This window comes from Trachurus japonicus, chromosome 1 (genome assembly GCF_045865225.1).
Source record: "Trachurus japonicus isolate A0001 chromosome 1, Traja_1.0".
Classification (NCBI taxonomy): domain Eukaryota; kingdom Metazoa; phylum Chordata; class Actinopteri; order Carangiformes; family Carangidae; genus Trachurus; species Trachurus japonicus.
The window spans coordinates 22,642,438-22,655,792 of NC_140907.1; the positions used below are offsets into that span (position 1 = coordinate 22,642,438).

Genomic DNA, 13,355 nt, shown 5'->3' on the forward strand with positions numbered 1-13,355 from the left:
TCAAAGAAACCACTACAAACTTTTTCTTGTGCAAATTTATTTTCCCATCCTTTATTACCAATCTTTGGAGTCAAATATAATTCACGTCTTATATTTTTTTGTCATGTTCTGGATAGCATCACTGAATCTCCCCTTGATTTATGGCTTTATTGAGTGACACAATGTACATAATTAATAGACAATTTTTCTTAAAAAGGCCATGCATGTTGTGGTTGAAACGGATACTCTACATACACAAACATTTTTCAAAGGAGGTTATCAGGCTTTGGATAAAACATGTCCTTTGAAGATGACAGCTCTTTTTGCCAAAATCATAAGCAGATGTAACTGGTTCCAGATGTGATAATCAGGCTCAGTGATGGAGCGCGATTATGCCAAATGAAACATGCCATACAGTACCTCAAATATTTAGCCTTTTTTTCTTTTCCTTTTCACCCCCAAACATCAGTCAGTGCCTATAGTGAGCCTATAGTTGGTTTACATTAACAGGAGGGCTTTTGTGGGAATCTAAAGCTGGATCCAATTATGTTTTCAAGGGTTGCATCTAGCATATTTTTCTGAACTTGAACATTGCACCCAGCAGTTGTGACCCAAGGCTCCACTTAGGGCTCCAAAGACATTATTTACTCTTAAGTACACACAGTGTTTAGCCGAATGTTTATGAACATAAATCATGAAAAGTAACGTCCTTATATATTATTAAACTGGCCTCTTGAGGATCCATGAAATACATTTTTAAAAAATCTACCAACTCAACGGAAACTGTCCCTCCATGCCGAGCAATGGTGATGGTGATGAGTTGTAATCACAAAGGTTTTAACATTAACTAATCAGTTATGTGAATGTGTAATTTTTAAGTAGCTGTATTTTTAAGTTCATTAGGATCTGGGCATTATCTATTTTACATCTGTTACATACTGTTTTTTGTCATTCATCATAAATTATTACAAGTTATTAATGGCTGATTAATAACAAATGTTGACTTAGTAGCTGCACACCGTTGGCTTTCATATTATATTACAATGACAATGGGTCATATAGTATTCAGAGTAGAGGGATAGTTATGGTTCTGTGGTTGTATTTAGGAGAACAAATGCATCCTCTCATGTCTTCAACATACGTAGGAAAATAGTGCTCAGGGAGAAGGTCAGCATGTTGGCAAAGCTGGCAGCCCATACTACTGCATTTGTTATTGATTTGCACAGCTAAATGGAAAATCTTTGTTAACGCCAGTGAACAGATTCAAAATCAGGTAAATAGACATATGTAGTAAGATAAAGATGTATGCAAGATACAAATGCATCTGTGGAAAGAGGAAGAGAGGTCAAATTCATTTAAATCACAGGTGTGTGATTTATCAGGACATCTGAATTTTTTTACATTTCCTGCCAACCATGAATCTGAATTGTCACTACAATCAGCTTCTCTCCCTCTGCTTCAACACCAAATATTTTTCTTTAACACTAAACACTGAATCTGGGCACCTCTCTGTGCTCATCAGCTGCCCATTCCTTTAGCATCTGCAGGAGAGTTGCTCATAATTATGATGGATTAGACTGCGGCTCTTTGTGCCTGCACACTGCAATTGTTTTGCAGATGCTGCAGATGTGACAAGCATTAATAATGGAGAGCAGCAGACAGAAATCAATATTCTACTGGAATCACTGGAATCTATTTGCTTTTGGCAGAGAGAGAGAGAGAGAGAGAGAGAGAGAGAGAGAGAGCACACAGGGGAAGCAAAATGAAGCATAAGCTTAGCTTGTTGCTCAACCTTCTATAGTGATCTTATTTTCCACACATCATTATTATTTATTAATACTACTTTGTCACTAGCCCCACAGCTCCAAAGTTATAAAAATCAAAAGCTAACTCTCAGTTTTCGTTTTAATTTACTAACATTTTCATGCACAATTTCAAGCCTGGAAATAGAGTTGAAAGTGAGACACAAGATTGCTGTATCATGTATTGTAAATTCTACATTTAATGTGTGGCTAATACAAGACTAATGTACCATCATTTAATTACATATCTTTGGCAGACGTTTTAATTGTTGAGGTGAAAAAGAAAAGAAAAAAAAACATTCTGAAAAAAAAGTATTAACAGGATGATTAAGTCAGTGTGGGGGTGAGTTTGGATTCTGCACTCATTGCACAATGTGATAACAAAGGCCGCAAACTTGGGAACCAAATTGTATTTGCATATTTGACATCACAATGTAGTAAGGATGAGGAATACGTCAAGTGAACAGCTGACAAGCAGCCAACTCCTCCTCCCATTTACCATCTGGGGTATTAACCTTGCATCCTAGTGCCTTTAATCAACTAGACTTATGTTTTGTTAAATGTATTCTGTCTTTTGGTATTATAGCTAATGAGGCAGAAAAAAGTCTTCATTTAAATTTTACTCTATATTGCAAGTTACTTGAAACCAGTGCAAAGAAATGTTCCAGACACCTCTGCCCTAGATAATTTATGTGCATTTTAAATGGTGTATTGGTCTAGCCTTTTTTTTCTTCCTTTTTTAATTTCCTCTTAGAAAGCATTCCTGGTGTTTCTATTTAAAATGATTGCCACAGTCTACTAATGTTTGAAGAGCAATGAAGTTTGATCGACATAACATTCCCGCTATGTTTTTTTATCTAAGTACCGGTAAACTGGTTGATGGACATTTTTGCAAAAGGGAAAACAGGTGTTTAACTACATCACAGTCTTAGTGCTTCACCAATGTTCCCAATTCTAATCTGCAGAACATTTGTGCAGATCATTTATTTTTAAATTGTACTGAACATATAATAAATAACAGCGAGTGACAGTTATCTGTTTTAGATAAGGGACTTCACAAGGAAACATATTGCCATGCAGTCTAGATATTGGCCACTGAAACTGTGACCACAAAACATGGTGTACATGTAGGACAGCCTTTGCTGAGCTGCCTATCTTGAATTCAGAATGGTGACTCACAGTCCACTGTTAGGCAAAATAGCCCCATGATAACCTCTAATCTGTATCCTCATCTCCTTACTCACTTCCTACTTGCTATCTGGTCTTCAGGTGGTTTAGGGATGAGGTCAGGGTGAATCTAATTCTATGACAGGATTGCATTCCCAGCTGATACACATTCAGAGCCAAGTGTAAACACATCTCTGCTGACCTTCCTTCTGCCATACTCAAGAAGTGTAGTTGAAGTAGTATGTATGACAGTAATGAAACTAGTAGAGTTGGTGTTAAAGGACTTAGAAGGTGGGGCTAAACCACCACTTAATTGCTGATATTCTGGCACTTAAATTTGGAAAACTAGATCAAACTGTGTCATAGGGTTTGTCATAGCATGTGTACACTTAAAAGTTGACTGGTTGGTTCTACAACACATTTGCTTTTACACTATCCTGTCTTTGTTGACACATGCATGACCAGAGCCCCAGTGCATCTTTATTGCTTCAACTGTGTACGGCATACACAGAAATATTGGTACAGCACTTTGTATTTGTAGTTTCAACATTATTGTATTTGACAACATAACTTCAGCTAATGGATGGTGTAACATAATCTTTATTTCCAACTTTCTGCCTTGCAGGACGGACAGAGGGCAGCCCTGTGGATGGACTCTGAGCAGGCCAGATGGAAACAGAACAGGCCAGACATGAGACGGAAGAAAGTCTGATATTAGCACAATTTGGCACATCTCGCAACATCTCACACAAGTTACAGAATGGAGGCCAGACTTCAGAGGGAAATTCTGTGCAGATCACTGGGGATACGAACTGGAACCATTACAAGCCCAGCACAGGTGCCAACGCCATGAAGAGGCACAGGGAAAACTGCAACAGCCCTGCTTCAGGACAAGGGCAATTCGATCAAGGAGCCTACATGATGAATGGGGAATTGATGAATGGAGAATTGAAGCATGTACTTCCTGAGCAGTCCTTACCAGTCCACCAACCCAAAAAACTTAAAGTAGATTCTGATATTAAAGCAACTGTGGACATGAGCTCCAGTTTAGTGGACAACTTTCCTGAGTTGACAAAAACAGAATTTGAATGCAATGCCCCTCAGACAGATATTAATTTAGACAAGACAAACTGTAATTTTCAAAATGGCGATATTTTCTGTCTACCAAGGGGTAAACAAGGTTTGATTTCAAACGGTGCTCTATCACCCCCTTCGACCATAGAAAGCACTCCAGGTGATCTCATACAGAAAAGCTTGTCTCAGTATTATCCTGAGCGAGTGTCAGTTGCACCACAAACATCTGGGTCACAACTTGATGCTGTTAATGGCTCACTGGCAAACAAGCTGCCCAGTGAAGGTGCTCAACCCTCATCTTTATCCTCAGGATTGCCCAATTCAGCTCAGATGCCTGACTCACAGCAACAGAAGTCTGGGGCATCTAGCAATGCTGATGGAGGCAAAACTTATAACTCTGTCAACTATATAGTGAATGGATACTCAAACAATTTTGGAGCAGACCACCAGCAGCAGCAGCAGCAGCAACAACAACAACAGCATCAGCAGCAACCACCTTCTTACTCTGGTCAGGAGCTGCCTCTGGGTCAGATGCCTGGTATGATCTCACCAACAAATACTGCCAATAACTCAAAACAACACCAGAATGGCCCACAGTGTTACCCGAATGACACAAACCCTCAAGGTATATATGTGAAAGCCAACCAGGAGTTTAACCAGAACTCTTTTCTCGAGCGCAGTGCTCCTCTACAGGCAGCAGAGGCGGGTGGATATGGACCCTTTCCCAACTCTGGGATACAGAAGATGGGGCAAAGTGAGGGACCTGGGTCTGGTCAGCACCAGCACCATGACACTGATGGGGGCCATCAGTATGGAATTCAACTCCAGAACTTTAAACAAAATGCTGGGAAGCCACATGGAGCTGAGAGTATGGGATCCATGGGGCCCAGTCTGCAGCAGCCACATCATGCTGGGTTAGAAAATGGGATGGAGAACGTATCCCAGCAGAGAGCCAACTTATCATGTTCGACACCCCACCAGGGAGGCTGGATAGAGCTGAACTCTTCACATTCGCAGCAGCAACCAGCAAGTGGCCCATCATCTCAGGCACAAGAGCAGGACATGTGGAGGGGCTTCTCTGCAAAGCCTCAGTCAGAGCAGCAGGCAGCTAACCATCAGGTTCATAGCCAGATGTTGGAGCCAAACCCAGCACAAAGATTCCAGACACAAGGAGTTTTCACAGATAGCAGCCAGGGGTCTAACAGCTTCCAGCAGCAACAACAGGACCGTCTCCCACCCCAAACACACTGTGCTCAAGCCCAGCACAACACTGCCCCTGAGTGGCAGCAATCAAATTCTAAAGCACCTCAAATGCAGCAGCCTCTACCCCAGAAAATGCCTGAGCAACATAACTTTCCCCAGAATCAGCGGGCAGACAGCCACTACCACTCACAGATGCAGTCAGAGCACTTATGTGAAGACCCTGACCTGCAGGATATACTGTCACCTGGGTTTTTACCAACACAGCAACAACAGCATTGTCATCTTCAGCGTCCACTGTCCCACCCACCACATTTTGAAGGGCAGCAACTAAAGTCTCCCAATTACAGACCTCACAGTCAGCCTCCGCCAGGTCAGCAGCAGCTTCAACCCAACCAGCTTCTTAAAAACATTTCAGCTCAATCCAACAACCAAAACATCCAGCACAGCAACCATACAACATTCAGTTACAATAACTCAATAGAAACACAACAATTACAACAACATCAAAGGCAGTATCCACCTAACTCAGGCAGCAACAACCTCAAGCAATTTCAACCACAGCGGCCTAACAACCACTGCCACCAGCCCAACCACACAGACTTCCCCAAGACCTCTACACAGTCACAACCTCACTTACCACAAGGTGCGTTAAACCAACAGGTTTCAACACAGCTGTATCCTAAAGCTGAACAGCAGCTGAGGACGTCATGCACTCAGTTCCAAAGGGGACCTCAACTACCTCTGAGACCTGCAAGTCCCCATGGAGACTTTCAGAGGCATGCTCTGCGTATGCACCTGTTACAAAGGCAGGAGCGCCAGGGCCCTCCTCAACCCCCTCAGAGCACTAGTGACCCCAAACATGGCCTGAGAGCTGTGAAAATGGAAAACGGACCTAGATTTGACTTGTCAGGTTCACAACAGCAGGAGCAGCAGTTACAGATGCGAGCAGAGGCAAGCATGGGTGGAGTGCAAGTCAAGCAGGAGAATCAACAATCTCTGTGCACTCAAAGTAATAGGCAGGGAAGCATCTTAGCCTCTATGGAAAAAAGCCTCAACCAGTACCAGCTTTCACCTGTGTTTGATAAGAAACCTATCCTCATTAATGCAGCAAATAAGGTCAAGGTGGAGTCATCTGGGTCTGTTACAATCTTGTCAACCAACACTGACCTGGGTGGAGTGGAATCTACTGCAGCTTCCTCAACCACAGTAGCTCTTAAAAAACAACCTGTTTCCACCCCTAAGAAGGAACACCTCCTACAGAGCTTTATGGACTCTCCTATGAAGCTACTAGATACACCTATTAAGAATCTACTGGACACCCCTATGAAAACACAATATGACATTGCATCCTGTCACTGTGTTGGTAAGTCACCATAATGTTGTTTCTAAAAAATCACTGAAATGTTGGGTGTGTAAATATTAACGAAAATTATTTTGTGATATTTAGAACAAATCAGTGAAAAGGATGAAGGTCCATACTACACTCACCTGGGGTCAGCCCCTACTGTTCCTGGTATACGGGAGCTGATGGAGAAAAGGTTAACCACAAATTTGACCTCTTGAAAAATTACTGTAAATATGGACCACTGTGTACTGTTGTACTTGTGTTTATTTTAATGCATCTATTCTGCTTTAAAGATCTGGTCTAACTGGCCCTGCCATCAGGATTGAGAAAGTTATATACACCGGCAAGGAAGGAAAAAGTACACAGGGGTGCCCCATAGCCAAATGGGTGAGAATAATTTTCATTCGATTGAAGGGAAGTCAGAAAATCAATTGATCTTGTATTTGTATCTACATGTGCACATAATACAATACATGTCATCTCTCAGGTGATCCGTCGATCCAGTGTAGAAGAAAAGCTACTGGTTCTGGTGCGGCAACGCAATGGTCACACATGCGATACAGCCTGCATCATTGTGGTACTCCTGGTCTGGGAGGGCATCCTGCCCAGCCTGGCTGACCGCCTCTACCTCGAGCTAAGTGAGACTCTCACAAAGTATGGAGCCCACACCCAGAGACGCTGTGCTCACAATGAGGAGTAAGTGATACCATTGCAGAACTCAAATCTGGTGAAATGGGTTACAGTATTTTGTTGTAATCAATGACAGAAACTAAGAGGATACAATAATTGTCCTCATTCACCAGATCTAAAATGTTATTTACCCATTTAAAGCCTATCATGTGTGTATGCCAAATACACACACAAGAATTTAGTTGTAAAATGTAGGTAGAAAGAAATTATTTCTAACCATTCCTTGTTTCTTTGCAGCAAGTTGATTTCCAATTTGATGCTCAGTCATCAGTCTTGGCTACCAGTGAATTACTGGGAAACAATGACGCATTTTCATTTTTGTCTTTCCACTTTAGGAGGACCTGTGCGTGCCAGGGGTTAGATCCAGAAGCTGCTGGGGCATCTTTTTCCTTTGGCTGTTCTTGGAGCATGTACTACAATGGCTGCAAGTTTGCCCGGAGTAAAATCCCAAGAAAATTCAAACTACTTGGGGATGATGTGAAAGAGGTATTTCATGTAGTTTTAAAATATTAGTTTGACTGTGCACTTTAATATAATAAGTTTATAAAAGTTACTTACAATGGCCAAATTTTGTTTTTCAGGAAGAGAGACTGGAGCAAAACTTTCAAAATTTGGCAACCCTATTGGGTCCCTTGTATAAAACAATGGCACCTGAGGCTTATGGAAATCAGGTGAGTATACATATTTATTCCAGCCCTTTCCAAATTTGTTATAATTTAAAATCAGAAAAAATAAACAAGATAAAAAAATAAGAATATATAATAAAACAGTATATTGATAAGTACAACTAAATAACATAGGTAAACTTACAAGCAAGTATTCATCATCTAAGTTGATCCTTATAATGTGAATAGGAATTTCTGAGAGTAAAAAGATGATGAATCAGTTTAATCAAGAAGATTTCTTATATATTGTTTAGTGACCATCACACATTCATTATGTTTTATTTAAATATATGTCCTGCGATTCCTGGACACAGGTGGAGCATGAACACAGGGCAACAGATTGTCGTCTGGGGCGCAAAGAGGGCCGTCCCTTCTCTGGGGTCACTGCTTGCATGGACTTCTGTGCCCATGCTCACAGAGACCTCCACAACATGCAGGGTGGCAGTACTGTGGTAAGCATATTCTGGGAAATGTGTCTTTTTTAGTATATTGTATTTGTCTAACACTGGAATGGAAACCATGACTTGAAATGCACATGGAGCTATGCTGTAATGTCCCATTGAAGCATGGTTTTGCACGAGAAATATGAATAGAAATTGTAGAATTTTATATTTTAGGTCTGTGCCACTCCAGACAAAAAGTATTTAACATTCTGTATTTCCAGGTGTGTACATTAACAAGGGAGGACAACCGACAGATTGGAAAGATACCAGATGATGAGCAGCTCCATGTCCTACCTCTTTACAAGGCTTCCAACACTGATGAATTTGGCAGTGAGGAGGGTCAGCAAGAGAAAATGAAGTCAGGAGCCATCCAAGTCCTCAGTGCCTTCCGCCGCCAGGTGCGCATGCTTTCAGAGCCCGCCAAGTCTTGCCGGCAAAAGAAGCTGGATGCTAAGAAGGCAGCTGCCAATAAGAATGCCATGTTGGACAGCTCTAATGATAAAGCTGTACTGGCCAAGTCAAAAGCTGGCACTTATGAGAACACCACTCACAGCACTCATATGGCAGGTAAGGCAACATTTGTTCTGATGGTTTAGCCATGACATAAAAAAAACTCCATACTGCCAATATACTAAATAAATAATGAAAACTCCAAGACCAATTGCAAAAAGTGACACTTGAGGGATTGGTAGTTTTGCAACGACTGAGACTTTAACTCTTTCAATGTGTTGTTTTCTAGGACCTATTCCAGGTGCTCTGGGAGCAACTCTAAAGCCAGGTCAGCCAACACATCCCCTTGGGGCCCATCCTCAGCAACTACACCAACAGCAGCACCAGAGCATTCTTCCCCCTTATCCCGGCTCAACAAATGCAGCCAGCTACACCAGATTTCCTAATCACCCCGGGTCTTTTCCAAGCACTTCCAGGCCAGGCAACATGTATTCCCCTCAGCCACCAACACCAACAAGCCCTTATCCCTCCCCACTCCATGTACCAAACTCTTACATGAATGGATCAAATCGGCAATACCCAGGCTATCAATGTAATGGAGGAATGCCCCTTGAGACTTATCATCCATACTATGCTTCAAACCCAAAGCACCTGGACATGTATAGACAACAGCGACCACCGCTTTACTCAGAGCAGCAGTATGGTGTACATCAACGCTATGAGGTCAATTATCCGCCAAGGTACAGTGAACCAGGTTTACAGGTAAATGGTTACAATGCCTGCAGCGTGAGGCCAGTACACCCCATGAGACCATACGCCCCTTATGGTCCTAATGGAACCTCAGAACCCCAGTTCATGGACCCGCTCTCAAGAGGACCCTCAGCCCATGGAGGTCTGGATTATGCAGCTGCTGTGAGCAAAGGCAATCAGTTTGGAGGGTACCCAAATCCATACCTCTCTCGGAGCCCTCAAATCTTAGCCCCTGGAAAAGATCCTTTCCATATGCAAATAAAGACAGAAATGGGCATGCCTGGTCCACAGATGCTTTCTTCTCAGTTAAGTGGTGGGTGCTTAAACCCTGAGACACAGTCAGGATTAGGTTTGCCTAATGGAAGTCTCATGGGATCTGGTATAAAGCAAGAGCCTGGAACACCACAGACACCCACAACACCACAAAAACCAGAGATGTGGTCAGACAATGAGCACAATTTCTTGGACCCTGATATCGGTGGTGTGGCAGTGGCACCTAGCCATGGCTCGGTCCTGATTGAGTGTGCAAAACGGGAGCTCCATGCCACAACACCCCTTAAAAATCCAGACCGCAATCACCCAACACGAATCTCCTTGGTCTTCTACCAGCACAAAAACATGAATGAGGCCAAGCATGGCTTGGCACTATGGGAAGCCAAGATGGCAGAGAAAGCACGTGAGAAGGAGGAAGACGCAGAAAGGAATGGTGGCGAAGGGACACCTAGCAAAGGCAAGAAGGGGGTGAAGCGGGAGCATACAGAGTCATCAGAAAGTACCGGGGAACCCCCTTTCAAGCGTTTTATCCAGGCACTAATGGAGGGGTCCTTGTCCAGCACAACAAACACCTATGTCAGTACATCTCCATACGCCTTCACAAAGGTCACAGGGCCTTACAGCCGGTTTGTGTAGAAAACATTCTTGTTGTAGAAAATTGAAGGTGCTTTATTTATGACGACCACAACTGCCACTGGCCTCATCTAAACACTCCTTCCAATCCATAAGATTAACAACAGTGTTGCATAGAAAAATGAGCCTGTGATCAGATGACATACAAATCACCTTTCACATCAGGTGTTTCACCTCTTTAACAATCAAGCTTTACTAGTTCACCCTACCAAGGATGTATTTATTTTTGTTTGGCAACTTTTGCAAGATACACACTGTCAAAATCTCTGGTGCTTTTAGTGACATAAGGAGCTATTTTTACTGGAAACAAAGTTTCATTTTTGGTGGCTTTATTTTTCTTACAAAAATTTGGAGATGTAATCTTGGCATAAAACACTGACTTTGAAAATGACAACATTTGTGGTGCTAAAATGTGTGCTTAATTTTGTTTATGCAAGGCCTTCACACTATAACCATAACACACTCGGTGACACTCAATGACTTTGGTCAAACGGACACTGAAAATATTATCCATCACTGTCAAATCATCAGCATCATTTTGGCAAGTCAGTGTGTCTTAGAGCACTTTTTGATATTGAGAGTTAAATGTTTTAGAAATACCTTCATAAATCATAAAATCTGGTTATTGCTGTACTGACAGCAATGGACTTCCTAGCATCACTAAACTTAAATTGACGAGTTTATCACATATGGTTATATGAGCAATCATGAAACAGCTAAGTTCATGCAAAAAGATTTTTTTAAACTATCGTGTTGGTGCTTCTTTCACTTTCCTGTCAATTATACTGTAAATTGAGCCATTCTAATGGTGCATTTTTAACATTTTGAGGAAAAAAATTTCCATGTTTGTGTGATTTTAGTTCTTCCAGGTTCTCTCTGTTGTGAGCAACTGTTTTTAATGTTCCTTACACAGGTTCATTGAACAAACCTGGATTGTGAATATTACATGTAGTTTTATGTATGTTGTGCTTAGTAAATGTGCTTTTGATACACTGAGGAACATGAAACAGGGTAAGCTCAGTGTCAGTTTCGGAGGGCAGCTGGCTTGCTGTGGGGTCTTTAATTATTGTAAGATAAACAGGTGAGATTTGTACAGTAAATTAATTTCCCTTTTTGGAATTACTGTTATAGATTTTGTGTTGTAAAGAATGCTAACAGCCTATTTCATTGTTTTTCTTGAGTTTCAACTGATTTTATTTCATAAGGTGCTATTCAACCTACTAGAAACATACAATGTGAGACTCTTTGGGCAGTGAGAAGGCTTTTAAATAATGTACAGTACAAACCTGTCATATACCTCAAAACTAGTTTGGCAATAGGACTATAACATATTTTTCTTCCTTCCTTTGTATATTACTTTCAAAATGTTAAGAACGGTTAAACTTAAGGCCACCAAAAGGCGTAAAAGTTCATTTCTTACTTTCTTATCAATCTAGCAGAAAGTATTACCTGAACTTGAATTGTGATGTTACTGTAAAATCAGGGACATTTTCAACTAATTTTGTGTACATCTTCATCGCCTGTGTTCGTCTTGTTATATTTCTCATTCAGGGACTTGCCATTGCATCCTGAATCCCAATATGATTCTTGTCTTCTCCACACAAAAAAAAAAATTTTTGTGAGGAAACAGATACTTTCCTGCAATTCTTTACTTATATTTTAGCTAATAGGATGGTGGTATCCTTTAAAACGTAATTTGAACATATATGCACTGAGTTGATTAAAGGGAAAGTATGATATTGACTAAGTATAAAGTAATGCATTTGCTTTCACTATGAGACAAGACCAGGGCAATGATTAATGTAGTTGCACATCTTTGTGCCTGTGTATAGTTAAATTTATTTATAACCACTAAGCAATTGTATAGTGATTTTTCTTCCCTGTCTATCTGATTTAATTAATGCGTTATATAATGGAATGACTGTCATGTTATAGTAAGAACTCACCCCACTCAAAAATATACATTTTCTGAAAGCACTTCATTTCTTTTTCAGGAAAAAAAATGTGTAATAAAGAATTGCAAAACATTTTATTTAAACAGATTGTAAATGTGTTTAAAAAAATAATAAATTATGTCACATTGTACATACCAAGAATTGGTATTGCAGGAATACAATTCATTCTTTGATGTATGTTCTTCTTCTGTCAAACTGACCCACAGCTCCTCTATCAGCAATCCTCATCATATCTTAAAATACCCATTTTACCCGTTTCAGGTTGAGAGAATGATCATGGTTAGATTATCCAGGAAGTCTTTGTAAATACTACACTCACTGTCACAGCAATGTTTACAGTCATAGTATCCTGTTAGCTCAGACATTAGAAGGTCTAGTTTTTTTAACTGTTCCAATTTTGTAAAATAAATCTACATAGAAAATGTTGAATTTCATTGTACAGGACCCAGCTACAGTAGCAGGTTGTGGTTGAGAAAGCCGAGGTGTCTAAGATATAGCGGGTTACAAGCATAGCCATACTTGAAGATGCTTCAGAGTGTTTCTGAGTGAGTCAACATTACTTGAATGACTTTCTGGGCTTAACTAGTGCACTACACGTGCTCAGCTCAAAGGTTAAGCTAGCAGTTGATACACACTTGGTTTTTTTGCAGTTGGACACTAAAGGTATAAAAAAAAATGTGCAACTTTTTGCCTGTCATTTTATTTTTTAAGGCTTTCCTAGTTCTCCTGAAGTTTGGTATGCTACAAAAAAATGGAATTAAGGATGGGTATTAATACTGTAAGTATTGTAATGTACTGAATGCAGTTTATTTGAAAGCTGTTTATTATATCATTCCTGATATTGCTGAGATGTGGGTGTTTTTCTAATAAAATTTATATTTATTTAAAGCAATCCGATTTGTTACTCCAAGTTAATACTAATATCT

The 13,355-nt window shown here is 40.6% G+C and overlaps 1 protein-coding gene across 1 annotated transcript in view; it reads left to right on the forward strand.

Moving 5' to 3' along the window:
- The window catches only part of tet2 (tet methylcytosine dioxygenase 2), a 28,969-nt gene extending 15,648 nt beyond the window's left edge, over positions 1–13,321 (forward strand). The window contains exons 2-10 of the mRNA XM_085780527.1: positions 3,574–6,588; positions 6,673–6,763; positions 6,864–6,957; positions 7,058–7,266; positions 7,596–7,746; positions 7,842–7,931; positions 8,240–8,377; positions 8,590–8,935; positions 9,108–13,321. Of these exons, the coding sequence (XP_085636653.1) occupies positions 3,618–6,588; positions 6,673–6,763; positions 6,864–6,957; positions 7,058–7,266; positions 7,596–7,746; positions 7,842–7,931; positions 8,240–8,377; positions 8,590–8,935; positions 9,108–10,477 (5,460 nt within the window). The 5' untranslated portion in view covers positions 3,574–3,617 and the 3' untranslated portion in view covers positions 10,478–13,321. The remainder of the gene's footprint in view (positions 1–3,573; positions 6,589–6,672; positions 6,764–6,863; positions 6,958–7,057; positions 7,267–7,595; positions 7,747–7,841; positions 7,932–8,239; positions 8,378–8,589; positions 8,936–9,107) is intronic.
- Positions 13,322–13,355: the final 34 nt, after the last annotated feature.